The following is a 17,048-nucleotide window of genomic DNA, read 5'->3' on the forward strand; positions in this document are numbered from 1 at the left end:
TACCTCGCACACTCCTGGCTTGACTCGGCTCGTTCACCTCTCTGGTTGCTCACGGTGTTGCCGTGGGCAACTGCCCCTTTCCCTTGCTTGTATTCCCTTGTATGTTTGTCGTGTTTGTCGTGCACTTACTGAGCGCAGGGACCGCCGCCCAGTTGTACCCCGTCGCCTAGGGCGGGTTGTTGCAAGTAGGCAGGGACAGAGTGGCGGGTAAACTAGGGCTCACTTGTCCGTTTCCCTACCCCCCGTCATTACAGTTATTAAAGATATAGGTCCCAACTGATCTGCAATGCCCTTTATTGCATTTCTGGTATAATTAACAATTCTCTGTTGATTGTGATAAATATAATTAATCCAGTCGACATTCTTATTTATCGTAGACCACCAGCCTGTTTAATCTGATTTTGGGCCTTAAACTCATTTGGCACCCCTCAGGATACTCCTGTTTTCTATGGTCAAAGGAACCTCCAGGGATAGACCGCTTATAGCAATTCAGCTAATCTCCAGGGCTTGTTCTCATTCTCTGAAACTCAGGAATGAAAACAAGTGGAATGGTATCAGAAGCTGAACCAGAGTACAGCTTCCCTGCCACTTGGCCTTCCTGTCTCCACATAGCCATCAGAGATCAGTCCTTGCCCTTGTCTGGTTGGTAAACCAATTAGAGTAGTAATTACCATTATCGGTCACAAAACTCTTCAGTGAGGTTCCCTACTTTCTTACCTTGCCCATTCCTCAGAAAGCAGGTGTAGCTGCCTGGGTAAGCAACTACTAAGGGAGGGATTTCATCTCTCCCCACAGGTGGGTACAATAAAGAGAATGTCTTATATAATTTATCACCTGAATTATATGATGCATTATATAAAGAGAACACACATTGCAGACCTTGTGGGTTCTCCTTATCTGATATACTGAACGGTATAATAGCCAGATGTGGCCTAGTTTTTGCACAAGCGATACAGTTAGTTCTATTATTTTGGATTGCAGTGCATCTCATGCAGGCGAACCATTCATTTTTATCACTGTAACCTGTTTCTAATGTCATTTTATCTTCATAAGTGAAGTTGGCCAGATAGACTATAGAGGGTAGGTCTATCTTCGGGGCTAAAGAACTTTCAGTTGCATCCTTTTTCTTAACTTCAATAAAGAAATGCCCTTTAGGGTCAGTACCTGAAACATCAGTTCCTATAGCATATAGTCCCTTATCCTTTTTATTAGGGTATTTACATAGATAGTACAAATATACTAATTTATAAGCTATGTTTCTATCCTTGCATTGATCTCTAACCACAGCGCAGAAATCTATTTCCTATGTTGCAGTCTCACCTTCAGTGAAATTAAAATATTTAACTCTCCAAACTAAGTCTTTAGGGAATCATACTCCGACCCTGTTTCCCAGGGATCCCATACCTTAGGTTGACACACCTTGGACCCCCATAGGATACCTAGAATAACTAATTTCATTTTTCAAGTTTGAGACCAGTCACTTCTAACAAATGACCACCCTTTGTAATCAGTCTTTTGTAGCCTAGGAGGATAGTGGCAATTCCCTAAGTGTATCCAAGAGCTACAGTACGTTCGGCTATGTTTACGGCCATAGCTGTGGTAAGCAGAACCTGATATGGTCTTTCTCAACTAAAATAATATCCAATTTCCCGGCTTCACAGGTTCAGGTACAGGCTCACCTGGAATACAATTAGAGATAGAAACTTCCTTGTTGGTTAGCATTTTTGCCATATATTCAGCAAGCGTAAAATCAAACTCTTCATCCATCCAAGAGAATGGATATAACTGTGGTATTACAAATGGTCTACCCATTTCGTAAATGCATCAATAATCACTAAGCAATATTTCTTCCTTTTGAGTTTCGCATGAGAAACAAGGTCAAAGATAACTAACTTTAATAACATACAAAATCAGCATTAATATACTTGTCTTAAAGGAACAATGTCTTTCTTATTCTCTACATAAGAACAAGATGGGATCACCAGACAAGATGTCTGCTGCACAAAATGAATTAATTTAAACATTATTTTAATCACTTTCACTTTTCCCACCTTTTGTTTATTTGAGGACATTTTGTACCCAAGCTAGGTACTTAAAAGTGGGCTTATCCCCCTTACGGACTTTATTTCCCAATTTCTCTATATTATGAGAATTCATTACTGCTAAACCTACTAATATTGGCAATAATCTAAACTTCTCCTGCCACGGTACATATTGGTCATAATTGTGTCGCACTGTCACTTACTGTCCTAATGGGACTTTTAACCCTGCGGATATAACAGGTCATGGGCAGTGGCGTAACTACCGCTATAGCAGCCGTAGCGGCTGCTACGGGGCCTGCAGCATGAGGGGGCCCGTGCCACCCGCCGGCACGGCCCCCCCATGGCTGGAGGCTCCACTAGCATCCGCTATGGCTGCTACAGCGCGACGCCACTGAAGGGGTTGTTCCTACAAATTACATGCATCCCCGATAGGGGATACATGTGTGATGGCTGGGACGCCCAGCGATAAGGAGAACGGGGGACCGAAAGTCCCCCCGAAGATCTCCATGACAAATCTCGGACTTCCGGGGTCTGTGTCGGCAGCTCCATAGAAATGACTTGTGCACCGGTCGCGCTTGTGCGCATGCGTGACCTGCGCTCCTTTCATTTTTATTGAACTGCGCAGACCCCGGAAGTCCGAGGTTTGTCATGGAGAACTTCGGGGGACTTTCGGTCCCCCGTTCTCCTTATCGCTGCCAGCGATCACACATGTATCCCCTATTCTGTGGATAGGTGATAGGGATACATCTCTTTTGTAGGACAAACTACAGGCCTTTTTTTTTTGGAGGGGGCTATATGGCATTATCTACAGGGGGGCTGTATGGCGTTATCTACAGGGGGGCCTATATGGTGTTATCTACAGGGGGGCTGTATGGCGTTATCTACGGGGGGGTTTTATGGTGTTATCTACAGGGGGGCTGTATGGCTTTATCTACAGGGGGGCTGTATGGCGTTATCTCAGGGGGCTGTATGGCGTTATCTACAGGGGGGAATTGGGGCTGTATGGCGTTATCTACAGGGGGCTGTATGGCGTTATCTACAGGGGAGGGCTGTATGGCGTTATCTACAGGGGGCTGTTTGGTGCTATCTATAGGGGGGAGCTGTGTGGAGGAATCTATAGGGAGGCACTATCTACAAGGGGGGGTTGTGTGATACCCAGAGGAGGGGGGCCCCAGTCAAAAGTTTGCTATGGGGCCCAGTCTTTCCCAGTTACGCCCCTGATTATACGGTACAATAAATGATGCTGTGAAAAACGACAACTCGTCCCGCAAAAAGCAAGTCCTCATATCGACGGATAAATAAAAAGGTTGTGGCTTTTGGAAGGTGGGGATGAAAAAGCAAACATGAAAAGGGAAAAATGGCAGCGAAAGGAAAGTGATACGTTCCCTAGGTCTGAGTTTTTCCTGCACAGTGGGGCTCCTGACCACCCAGATGTGCAGAGAGCTGCAGCTGCCACTAGGGGGCGTGTGGGAGCTTACATAGTGCGTAGATATTGCATACTGTGTTATTATTGAGTTCAATATATGACAGTATGCAGTAAACACGTATGCTCGCTATTTATTTTACATGTAATAGTTTTGGTTAGACTTTGAAGTCAATGGCGCTCATGTGATTTTGTTATCCTAAAGCCATTCTCTGAATATAACTCAGAATGTTCCCATTCAATGACAGCAATTAGCGGTCTTAAAAACAATGAGAGATTGAAACACAAAGTATATTGTATTAGTTGCAGAACTTTTCATTATGCAATGAATAACTTTTATTTACATAAAATCAGAAAACCCCTTTAATATAGATGGAAATTAGGAATGTATTAAATAAAATAACTTATTATCACTATTTGCATTTACCTATTCCAGGTCGCCTTTGGGATGGAGCTGAATTCCCTTCATGATGATCAGACGCCATTTCCTAGAGCCATTTCAACTGTTATGAGGGGAATGGTTGAGACACGGAATCCTTTAGCGATGGTATGTACTGTCCCGTATTAGTGCCGCAAGGGTCAGACTCATTATAGTGAGGAGACAAATACATACAGTCATCAAGGGGCATATTAAAAATCCCATATTCAAATACCCTATTGGAAACTTAGAGGGAGATCCTATAGTTACGACTCCCATCTATAAGCCAGGGCGGAGTGTGGCTACCAAGAGCGTCTCTCCCTCTGGAGGACCCAGCATTCATGAGCATTACATGGACAGCCTATTGATTTAATTGGGAACTGTGCAATGCATCATTTCTCCTGTAGTGGCGCTGTAGGGAAATTGAACACTTCAGCCGCAGATTACAGCTCATTGCAAGGAGCTTTAGTTGATGAACACCCCAGAGGGGCCAAGCAGGGAGACACCATGCGATCAACTTATCATCGGGGGACCCCTTTAACAAAAAAGGGTTTTCCAAAGCAGACAACCCCATTAATATATTGCATATGATGTTTTACTGTAATAATCAATGACAATATAATGGAGAGTTATGATTCTACTCCAGCTGATGTTAAAGGTGTTGTCCGTGACTAAAAAACACATGGCTGTTTTCTTCTAAAAAACAGCGCCACACATGGGTTGTGTCTGGTGTTGCAGCTTGACGTGAATTGTGCTGACCTGCAATACCCAACGCAACCTATGGACAGGCTTAGCACTGTTTTTGGATGAAAGCAGGCATGTTTTCTTAATCCTTGACAACCCCTTTAAGTTTTTGCATTCTTCAAAAGTTATCATTTAGTTATAAAATAAAACCATTTGTATTTCTTTGCCTAGTATACTCCAGGAAAACAGGCTTTTATCAGAGATGTCAAAGAGAATATCAAACTCCTCAGGAAAACTGGCCGTGAATGTATTGAGCGAAGAATGCAGGCGATTCAGGATGGAGAAGACATACCTATGGATATCCTCACACAGATTCTTAAAGGGGCAGGTATGCCCACAAAAATGTTGATTGTGCAGAAATGAAGGAGTTTTTCATATGGGATTATGTATAATCCATTTACTACAATGAAATATATTTTATAACAACGGAAAGCCGCCTTCCATTCTCTATTATTATTAATGATTTATAATAAAATAATAATAATTTTATGTCTATAGCGAATTTCTGAGTGCCTAAGGGTATGTTCACACGGCCTATTTTTGGACGTTTTTCGGGCCGTAATCGCACGAAAAACGGCCCAAAAATCTGAAGCAGAACACCTCCAAACATCTGCCCATTGATTTCAGAGGGAAAAACTGCGTTCTGTTCCGATGGGCCGTGTTTTTTAAAAAGTGGCTTAAAAAACGTCTGAAAATCAGGAGCTGTTTTCCCTTGAAATCAGCTCCGTATTTTCAGACGTTTTTGAGTTTGCGTGTGAACATACCCCCTCAGTGATGTTGTGCACAGTCACATATTTACAGGCAAATAAACAAATACATAAGAAACAATACAACATCCACTACATAGTGTAACATAAGAAATGCTAATACAGTGTTCAAGGCTATGTAAGCCTTCGAAAACGTTTTTTTTTTAAATAAAAATGTCCATCAGTGTGTTTTGTGCAACTTTCTTAATACTTTTTATTAAAAAATATTTTTCCTTTTTGAGATACAGCTGCTTTGTATACTGTATAGAGAGCAGCTGTATCTAGCGCTGAAACCTGTATCTGTCAGGTCCGCGGGACTGACGGGTTCAATGTCAGCGGGTCCTGACATGCATGATCAAGCTGCCACAATTAAGGTATGTGCTTAGATGTGAATGATAGCAGCTCGATCCTGCATGGACCCACTGACACAGAACCCGTCAGTGCCACTGACCTGACAGATTACAGGATTCAGAGCAGGATACAGCTGCTCTGTACACAGGATACAAAGTACAAAGCAGCTGTTTCTCAAAAAGTTAAAATAATTTTTAATAAAAAGTAATTAGAAAGTTTCACCAAACACACTGATAGACATTTTTATAAAAAAAAAAAAAGTGTGTACATAGCCTTTAATGTGGTTTCCCATTGCTGTAAGTGATGGGATATGACAAGAATATGCCATCACTTACTGATCCGTTTAGGTTCAGGCTGCCAGGACTCCCACTGATCCTCAGAATGAAGGAGCAGCGGTGCTAGTTAACCACTGCTGCTTCTTCACAAATTTTGCTCTTGTACAGCGACGCTCTCTGCCACCCACTGTGCAAGGAACTGTAGCATTGACTCATTCACAGGAAAGGAGTTTTGTTGTAGATCCCTGCACAACGGGTGTACAGGAGCACCACTGTGCAGGGAAAAAGGTGCTTTTGTTACTTTATTCTCAGGATCCAAAGGTCAGACCCTCAACGATCATAATGTTTCGGCAAATATTCAATGAATCTGCAGCAAAATGAGCATATTTGAGGGTTTGCCCAGACGTGACGGATTTTGCAGCAGACTTGCTGTAGATTTCAGCTTTTACATTGCAAAGACTGAAATCTGCAGTGAAAATTTACTGCTTCTCTGCAACAGACTGTCCATGCTGCAGAATGAAAATTTTCCACACTGTTATTTTCCGCATCGTCTGCACTAAAAAGCTATAGAAACCAAAGTTAAAAATGTCCGCGGAAGATTTCCACTGCGGCCTTAGGCCTTATTCACACGAGCGTATTTCACGTCCGTGTTACGCGCGTTAAATAAACGGACGTCACACGGACCTATGCAATTCAATGGGGCCATTTAGACATTCGGTGTTTTTCACGCAGCGTGTGTCCACAGCGTGAAACTAACTGCATGTCCTATCCTTGTGCGTTTTTTGCGCATCACGCACCCGTTGAAGTCAATGGTGCGTGAAAATCACGGACAGCACATGGACGCACATCCGTGTGCTGTCCGTGATTCACGCAACAGTTGCTAAAGGGATGAGAAAAAGAAAAACACCTCCTTCAGTTGTTTTTGCTGACGTGAAAAACGCGTGACATACGGATGACATACGCGCGTAAAAAACGCAGACACGCACCCTACACGGATGTCACACGGAACTGCAACACAGGATAAACGCTGCGTTTTTTACGTGCGCAAACCGGACACGTTCGTGTGAATAAGGCCTTAGGGTGCGTTTAGAGGGTTGAAGAGTGATTGATGACATGAAGAAGAGAATTCCAGATTAGGAGGAAGATGTGAGTGACGCCCTGGGTATGAGAGGGTGACGGTGACTACATAAGGACCGGTGGAGAAGGTCATGAGTGACGGTGTGGTATCTGAAGATTAGTAAGGAAATGATGATCGAGTTGGGATCTAGTTATTATTCTGCATGAGGTCCTGAGCCACAGGAGGTGACATGAGAACAGCCCAAGTCTTGGTCAGATGTATTTGTAATACCGTCCACATCCAGAGCTATTCATTATTCAGTCATTCCGGGGTCCCACCATTGCCTTCTATTTGTCCTTTCAGAGTTGGAAGATGACTGCAGCCTGGAGGATTTAATAGATAACTTTGTCACATTCTTCATTGCTGGTTAGTAAATCTGTATGATAGCGTTATTATTCATCATTTTGTCATATATACACTATCTATCTATCTATCTATCTATCTATCTATCTATCTATCTATCTATCTATCTATCTATCTATCTATCTATCTATCTATCTATCTATCTCATATCTATCTATCTCATATCTATCTATCTATCTATCTATCTATCTATCTATCTATCTATCTATCTATCTATCTATCTATCTATCTATCTATCTATCTATCTATCTATCTATCTATCTCATATCGATCTATCTATCTATCTATCTATCTATCTATCTATCTATCGATCTATCGATCTATCGATCTATCTATCTATCTATCTATCTATCTATCTATCTATCTATCTATCTATCTATCTATCTATCTATCTATCTATCTATCTATCTATCTATCTATCTATCTATCTATCTCTACTTGACTATTGATTTGCAAATGCCTTAAGGTCAAGAAACAACGGCCAACCAGTTATCCTTTGCTGTGATGGAATTAGCAAAGAATCCTGAGATCCTGACAAGGTAAATCAGCTTCATTTATCAATAAACTTGCTTGTAGTTCTACCATTATATTAGCAGCTGATAGAAAAATATTCCTGATTCCACAGGGTCCAGTCTGAAGTGGATGACGTTATTGGCTCCAAAAGAGACATTGAATATGAAGATCTTGGAAAACTGAAATATCTGCCACAAGTACTGATGATATTGTCACTTTTTCATATCTATCACTGACTTCCATCTTGTTTCCTTGCTGGACACATAGTACACAAACTAAGGTCAACAAGCATACAACTTTCTGGTCAAATCAAGAAATTCAAAAAATACTGTGATTACTTTTTTTTTTCAGTCCAAAACATTTATTGTATTAAAATTATTAGCTCAACATTTTGATGACAGATGCACTTCTTTTTTGTCATTTTTCCCCCCTTTTCTTTAAATGTATTCAATAAATATACCATACAGGAAGAAAAAATTTAAGGGATATATACAACTTTTTACATTTTATCTCTTCGGGGGAGTCCTCTCGAGTCAATAATAATTCATAGTGGGAAATTATTTTAAATAAAATCCACCCTTCCCATTTTGTACATCCTCATAGGTATACAAACTTTCCATAACTAATCCCTTTACCACTAAACCCTGGTAATTACTTAATTATACTTAATGACAACTCTAATCTTGTACCAACTTGTAGTATTTGTCATAGCGAATGTTATGTGCATTTTGTGTGCTGTTCTTGGGCAGACTCTGCCGTGTCCAACAGTCCCAATTCCTGGGCAGACTCTGCTGCTCTTCCTAGCATCGTCTTTTAGCCATTTCAGTGTCAGAGCTCCCTCCAGCGGTCGTGTCCGATGCTGCATGTCGGAGCTCCCTCAAGTGGTGAACGTGCGGTACCACACACTGGTTCTTCCTCTAGTGGTCAGCTTGAACTACCTTCAAATTAGAAGACCTCTCTGTCACGATTCAATTGGACTGCCTCTTAGAACCCTTTTTCTCTATAAGCCTCTTTCTATGCACAAACAGGTGCCAAACTATTACGTCCCATCCTGAATCTGTGATTGACCACTGACCTGACCTTGACTAGTGACTCTGTTTCTGAACCGGTGCTTGTGACCCTGACCTCGGCTTCGTTCGACAAATCTCTTGGATTTCAATTTGCCACTGTATCCTCATACTGTCATCTTCCCACGTTAAGTGGGCAGTTAGAGGGCTGGGATCTGTAGGTCCCTGGCAGCGAAGTCCATACTGACTTGTGGTGGTTCCTGGTGAAGACCGGGGGATCTGTTAGACACCTATGCTGCCAGCGTTAACCCTAAACTGGCGAAAATAATTCCAATATGTCCTGCCAGGTTTGTGACACCTAAGAGGAACCTAAGAGGAACCTCAGATTGGTTGTTGGGCTTTTGTTGCCTGGCGTCATGATGCTACTTCAAGGAGTTCTACACTAGAAAGTTGCACCCCATCCTGGTTACAGCTTATTAAGCAAGGGAGATTTAAGTTATTGGTCCTTTGGGTTGTCTGACTCAAAAGTTGATTTATGGATTTTGTCCAGCAAAAAACTATTGTGTTGAGTTCTTTCTAACAAGGATGAGGGCTTAACTTTAAAGATAGTTTCTGTTGACATTTTGTAACAGCAAAACAAAATTTTCTGTTTCCTACCAGGTCTTAAAAGAAACCTTGAGGTTGTACCCAACAGCTCCTGGGACATCAAGAACGCTTAAGGAGGAAATGGTCATCGAAGGAGTGAGGATTCCTCCTGGAACAACTATGATGGTAGGCAATGGACTATGTAGATTTAGAGTATTCCAAATCATGGCCCAGTATTAGTCCAGGACATTCAGTGTTTCCCTAGTTTTGTACAGGATGTGTTTGAAATTTTTCATAACTTTACGATAGTATTAGTTCTTCAGGCATAATGAATTTCAAATAAAGTGATGGGTCTTGGGGCCGGCGTCAGCACCCAGCAAATCCAGGCAAGTGCCGGGCCCACTACCCTTGGGGGGGGGGGCCCACTTGGCTGCTGGGTTCTGACGCTGCCGACATAGCTCCTCCAGGAGTGAAATCCCCGGCCAGATCGTTGCCGACGCTCTTGTCGGGGATTCCACTCCTAGAGGGAGCCCCTGTCTAGGAGCGGAATCCCTCCTCCCTGGTAGTGCCACCCCCCTTATAGATTGCGCCTTTGGGGCTCCCTCTCAAAGTGGAATCCCCAGCCAGAGCATTGCTGACCCTGTGGCCGGTGATTCTGCTCCTGGAGGAGCACCTGGAGTCACTGTCCATATATGGACAGTGGCGTCAGGGGCTCCTCCTGGAGCGAAATCCTTGGCCACAGCGTTGCCAACGCTCTGGTCGGGGATTCCACTCCTAGAGGGAGCCCCTGACATCATTGTCCATATATGGACAGTGAAGTCAGTGTTTCCTCCTGGAGCGGAATCCCAGGCCAGAGCGTTGCCGATTCTCTGGCTGGGGATTCCACTCCTAGAAGAAGCCCCAAAGGTGCTAGCTATAGGGAGGGGGGCTGTGTGGTACTATGAGGGAGGGAGGTTTTGTGGCACTACGAGTGATGGGCGCTGTGTGGCAGTACCTATGAAGGGGGCTGTGTGGCCGTACCTATGAGAGGTGCTTTGTATCAGTACCTACGAGGAGGGCTGTGTGGCACAATCTACAGAGTGCACCGTGGCACTAAATATATGGGGGCACTAAATATAGGGCACTAAATATATGGGGGCACAAACTGGGGTCCTAACTTCTATATGGGGGCACAAAGTTTTCTGCCATTTTTTACTCCTGCCGTGAGTTCCCCCGTAAAGGGGTCCACAAAGTCTGTGTCGCCCAAGGGGCTACATAAACCTGGAGCTGGCCCTGATGGGTCTACCTAGTTACCAAGCACAATGATGGGGTGATAGGTGGTGGCATTACACAAACTACTAAGACTTTTCGGAATATCTGGAATTTCTTTTCTCTAGTTCAATTCTTACATCATGGGTCGGATGGAGAAATTTTATGAAGATCCCTTGGTCTTTAATCCAGACAGATTTCATCCTGATGCTCCGAAGTAAGTACCGTAGTATAATCTGTACGGCCCTTTATATCACAATGCACAGTGCATTATGCAGTGAATATATTACTTGTTTTTCACAGGCCTGGCTATGCATACTTTCCATTTTCACTTGGACCACGATCGTGTATTGGGCAAGTATTTGCTCAGGTAGGTGCATGGTAAAAACTAAGGAATAGGGGTATAGATTGTTCTAGTATAGAGAGCAGAATAATATATCAGCAGCTGGTATGGCATAATTGATATGTACTATATAGATTTCTCGCTTTATGAAGTAATGTGATCTCCTTTTGTTTCCACCATCTACTAGACTACCAAAACCTGATGCTTCAATTTCAGTGTGGGGTACTACCATAAGCACTACTCCTAGGCAGCACACCCACAGTCTTGGGGTTAGGTTTGATTAAAAAAACACTAAGTCTACACAGCAATTGGAGGATTATCTGGGAAACATTCAATTGTCTATCCTGGGTTCTGAGGACAGAGAACGTTTGGAAGCACCTATTTCCCTGGAGGAACTGGAAAGGGCGATAGGGGATATGGCAAATGAGAAGGCTCCAGGTCTGGATGGTTTGCCTGGGGAAATTTATAAGGAATATAGAAATGAATTGGCTCCACAATTCTTAAATACCCTGTTGGATAGTTTTGAAAGAGGCAAATTACCTGATTCCTTATATGAAGCAACGATAGTGGTCTTACCTAAGGAGGGGAAAGATAATCAATTACCGGAATCATATAGACCGATATCCTTGCTGACGTCAGACATTAAAATACTGGCGAAGGTCTTAGCGCTAAGGCTAAATAAGGTGGTGCAGCAGGTTGTGCACGACGACCAATCGGGGTTCATGCCATCCAAGTCAACGGCTGTAAATCTTAGAGTTTTAAGCGCGCCCTCAGAACCTGAGCCCTTCATTCATCCGTATCACCCACACTCCTTGCACCCCTAATGCACTTGATATCTGTGCATACGCTGGGTGACCGGCTCATACAGCTTTATGCTAAGCAGCACCACCCTACTTAGTATAACATATGGCTGGACCATTGCAGAAAACAATGGTTATATCACCCCTTTTTCCTCATAGATTGTAAGCTCTTGCAAGCGGGGCCTTCACTCCTGTTGTTTGAATGGCTAATTAGTTATAAAGTGCCGCGGGATATGTTGGCGCTATATAAATAAAATTATTATTATTGATGTGGCTGAGCCAGCAAACCAACTTAATGGCGAACATAGAGACAGCAACCTGTCCTCCGGGTCTATCTATTAGTTTAGGAAGAGGAATTTATTTACGTAAAGGGGTCTCTACTGGCCTAGAAAATACCAGTTCATCTATTATGCCATAAATACACATTGGTGGGAATACAAAGAGATGATGTAGTATCGATTCATACATAGCTGACACATGTGTTGAACACCAATATGGAGCTTCCCCACAATTAATATTTGGCCTTGAAACTGTAGAGTAGTAAAAGTGTTATCAGGGGGAAAAACGTGTCTTGTAATCTAATGGTGTGCAAATGTAACGACCCGTCCCATATAATGTCTATGTTCTCTCTGTACAGATGGAGGCAAAGGTCGTCATGGCCAAACTCCTGCAGAGATTTGAGTTTGAGTTGGTGGAAGGGCAAAGCTTCAGGATCTTGGATACCGGGACCTTGCGTCCTTGGGACGGTGTGATCTGCAGACTGAGACCTCGAGCGGAACGCAAATCCAAAAAAATAATCAACAAATAAAGACATTGACAGTCAGACATTACATTTATATCTTATCCCTACATGATCACACAAATTTTTGACCAAAATGACAACCCATTTAGATTACTTTTTATTTTAATTTTGAGTCTACATAAGTTTATTTTGAAACACACAGTGATAAATGTAGTGCAAAATTATTACAAAAATATTGCAGTTTTGTTTTTATTGCAATTTTTTTTTCGATTTTAGAAAGCATAACCCAATCAGCAGGTTGTCTTTATTGTACAGGTCTCAATGTCTATAGAGATACTGAATATAGGTATTTTAATATTTGACCTGCTAATAGCCATAGGCTGTAAATGTATAACGTGTGGCCCTGAGCTTTACACCAGTGCCATTGTAAATGTTTGATAAAAGTTTAACCCCTCAATTCTGCACATATTTTTATACCTAAAGGGTAACTAAACGTTCATAGTGACATGTCAGAAGTTTTGATTGGTGGGGGTCCGAGCACTGAGACCCCCACCAATCGCTAAAATGAATCGTCAGAAGAGGTCCTGTGAGCGCTCATTCGCTTAGTTTCTATTCGGCTTTTTCCGGAAATCAATGTATCGGAGTACGGGCTCAATAGAATGTCTATGAGCCCGTACTCCGATACATCGGCTTTCCGGAGAAAGCCGAACAGACACGAAGCGGCTGAGAGCTCACACGAACACTTCTGCACTTCGTTTTAGCAATGTATTTTTTTGCGTTACAGATAGGGATTTGTTTTATTTTTCTTTTACTATTTGTACATTTACATAGTATTTTTTTTTTTTAGAATTATTGTGCTTTAAGGCTACATTCGCACGAGCGTGACAGATTTCCGCGCGTAAATCTGTCCGTGTGTGGTGCATTATGCATCAGTGTTCTTTGCGAGTGGCATGCATTTTTCACGCACTCGCAAAGCTCATCTTTTTTTTTTCAAACGAATTGATTCGTAAATCACGCATCACACATGGATGTGCATCCGTGTGCTGTGCGTGGTTTTCACGCACCAATTGACTTCAATGGGCGCGTAGATGCGTGAAAACGCACCAATATAGGACATGCAGTGAGTTTCACCCAGCAGACTCTCGCTGCGTAAAAACTCACACATGTGTTAACGGCCACATTGAAATCGACGGATCCATGTGCTGTGCATGATTTCCATCCGCAGCCCACGGATGATCTTCACGATCGTGCGAATGGGCCCTTATTCTGTTAAGAATATTTAACAAATATATTTTTTTTCAAATTCAAACAAATTTGACTTAATAAATATATAGAGAAACCCACTTTAGTCTACTGTTTTTTTTAAAATAATATATAACATTACATGACTTAGGGGAATTGTGTGTCGGAGCAAGGGCTTTAGACACGGTTGGGGTGATATTAGGGGTTTTTCAAATTGCACCCCAGAAGGTTAGGAAAGACCTTTTTTTTTTTTACACTATATATCTACTGGGTGTTTGGCTGCACAATTCCCCATGCAAGTGATATTCTACTGAGCCGTATTTTTGCGGCACTGCAAAATAAAGCCCCTTGGCGGCTGCCATAAAAACACATATGGGCGGATGTTAAGAGGTTAATGGAGTTGTCTCTTAAATGCAACTCCTGCCCGTATGCCCTCTAAGGGTATGTTCACACGGCTTATTTACGGAAGTAATTCGGGCGTTTTACGCCTGGAATTACGTCCGAAAATACGGCTTGAAAGCGTTGACAAACATCTGCCCATTGAAAGCAATGGGCTGACGTTTGTCTGTTCACACGAGGCGTATATTTACGCGTCGCTGTCAAAAGACGGCGCGTAAATAGACGCCCGCACCAAAGAAGCGTCCTGTCACTTCTTCAGACGTAAATGGAGCCGTTTTCCATGGACTCCATGGAAAACCAGCTCCAGTTAGGTCCGTAATGGACGCAGCGTTCAAGCGCCTGCACATGCCGTTACGGCTGAAATGACGGGGCTGTTTTCTCCTGGAAACAGCCCCGTAATTTCGGCCGTTACTGACGCTGCCGTGTGAACATACCCTTAGGGCATATAGATCTCATAGAGGACCCCATCTATGAGCCAAAACAGAAAGCCGCTCTGGCGAACATGAGCCGCCCATATATTACATGGAGGCCATACATCTTGTTGTCCTCCATGTAGTAGATTTCCCCTGCAGTGGCCGCTGGAGGGGAAATGCCGGGCTAGCAGATGCTTCCTTCGGCAAAATCAGCTGTTTGCAGGGGATGACAGGAGCTGGACTGATGATTGGGCCAGATCCAATATGAAAGGGGTTGTCTTTGATTAGACAACCCCTTCTAAGGGGTTTTCTGACCGTTAAGGCCATGTTCACACGTTACGGATTTCCGGCAGATTTTGGGTGTGAAAATAAAAAATACAAAGCAAAGTCCCGTACAATGCAAGTGAATAGCGTTCTACAAAACCCCATTCAAATACTGCAGAAAGAAATCAGTGTCGAATCTGCATTGGCTTTGTTCTTGATTTTACTGTTGATTTCACTTTGCCATTGCAAAGGGTTAAAACCTGCTGCAAAATTATGTCACAGATTTGCTGGTCTGTTTCACTGTGGGAAAACAAAAACACTTTTTTTTTTTTCAAAATGAAAAAAAAAATGCTTATTATTTATATTCTGCCTTATCTTGTTCCATTGGTCAGCAGAGGGAGGACATGTCATCCAGCGCCAAGTGACCATGGAAGCCACGAGCTGGTCGCTGCGGTGATATCAAAATATACGTCACATTAAGGCCGGATTTACACGAGCTTGTGCGTTTTGCGCGCGCAAAAAACGCTGTGTTTTGCGTGCGCAAAAGGTACTTTACAGCTCCGTGTGTCACCCTCGTATGATGCGTGGCTCTGTGATTTTCGCGCAGCCGCCATCATTATGACACTCTGTTTGTATGTTTGTAAACAGAAAAGCATGTGGTGCTTTTCTGTTTTCAATCATACTTTTTACTGCTGTTGCGCGAATCACGAGCGTCACGCGGAAGTGCTTCCGTGTGCTGCGCGTGATTTTCACGCACCCATTGACTTCAATGGGTGCGTGACGCGTGAACAACGCAGAAATAACGGACATGTCGTGAGTTTTACACAGCGGACACACGCTGCGTGAAACTCACGGACAGTCTGCACGGCCCCATAGACTAACATAGTTCCGTGCGAAGCGCGTGAAAATCATGCGCGTTGCACGGACGTATATCACGTTCGTCTAAATAAGCCCTGACTGTTTATAGAGGATGGTGGAGAGAAGCAGCCAAATATTTTTTACATAATGTACAATAAATTTCTTCACACTATTTTCCTTCCTTTGGAGAAAATAATACAAATTAAGAATTTTTACCCTTTAGTGACCGCCCATTAGTGTTGTTATGGCGCCTACTAACGGGCTTTATTCCGATGCAATTGCCTTTTTACAGCGCTGCATCGGAATAAATAAATGCAGACATGAGCAGTTAAATCTCCCTGCTGGGAGGGCTGGGAGAAGAACTGCTCGACCGGGGGTATCTAAATAAGTATCGATCTCGCCCATTTAATCCATCAGATACGGCGCTCAATAGCTAGCACCGCTAGTGATTTTGGAGGATGCTCCCTCTCACTCCACCGGCACCCTGCGATAAGATCGCAGGGTACAGGTGTCTTCTATGGCAACCGGGGGCCTAAAAAAAGGCCCCCAGGTTTGCCTCTAGTTAAGTTGGAGTCTTGGCCTATCAGATGCCTTTCCGTTTTACACAGAAAGTATTGTACAGAAGTATTGTAGTGTATTACAAAAGCGATCGGATGATCGCATAGTGAAGTCCCCTAGTGGGACTAGTAAAAAAGTTTAACAAAGTAAAAAAAAAAAGAAAAACACATTGCCGCATCCGTGACGACCCCAACTATAAAGTTATTACATTATTTAACCGGCTCCGCGAACGTAGAAAAAAATAAATAAAAAAAAATGCAAGAATTGCTGTTTTCTGTGAATCCTGCCTTAAAAAAAGTGAAAAAAAGTGATCAAAAAGTCACATGTTCCAATAAAAACTACAAGTCATCCCGCAAAAAAAAAAAGCCATCATACAGCTGCACAGACAGAAAAATAAAAAACTTACGGCTCTTCAAATATGGAGAGACAAAAACAAGTAAATTTGAAAAAATGTGTTTTTACTGTGTAAAAGTAGTAAAACATAGGAAAACTATATAAATTTGGTATCGTCGCAATCGTAACAACCCGCTGAATAAAGTTATTGTGTTATTTATACCACACGGTAAACGGCATAAATTTAGGACGCAAAAAAATGTG

The 17,048-nt window shown here is 42.7% G+C and overlaps 1 protein-coding gene across 2 annotated transcripts in view; it reads left to right on the forward strand.

Moving 5' to 3' along the window:
• CYP46A1 (cytochrome P450 family 46 subfamily A member 1) overlaps positions 1-14,054 on the forward strand; it is a 28,563-nt gene extending 14,509 nt beyond the window's left edge. The window contains exons 7-15 of one of the 2 annotated variants that reach the window (XM_075844046.1): positions 3,902-4,012; positions 4,799-4,955; positions 7,420-7,482; positions 7,946-8,018; positions 8,105-8,189; positions 9,660-9,770; positions 10,961-11,049; positions 11,136-11,202; positions 12,613-14,054. In XM_075844046.1, coding sequence (XP_075700161.1) covers positions 3,902-4,012; positions 4,799-4,955; positions 7,420-7,482; positions 7,946-8,018; positions 8,105-8,189; positions 9,660-9,770; positions 10,961-11,049; positions 11,136-11,202; positions 12,613-12,783 — 927 coding nt within the window. In that variant the 3' untranslated portion in view covers positions 12,784-14,054. The remainder of the gene's footprint in view (positions 1-3,901; positions 4,013-4,798; positions 4,956-7,419; positions 7,483-7,945; positions 8,019-8,104; positions 8,190-9,659; positions 9,771-10,960; positions 11,050-11,135; positions 11,203-12,612) is intronic. The other variant, XM_075844047.1, reaches the window with a different exon arrangement.
• Positions 14,055-17,048: the final 2,994 nt, after the last annotated feature.

The sequence above is a fragment of the Rhinoderma darwinii genome, chromosome 12 (genome assembly GCF_050947455.1).
Source record: "Rhinoderma darwinii isolate aRhiDar2 chromosome 12, aRhiDar2.hap1, whole genome shotgun sequence".
NCBI lineage: Eukaryota > Metazoa > Chordata > Amphibia > Anura > Rhinodermatidae > Rhinoderma > Rhinoderma darwinii.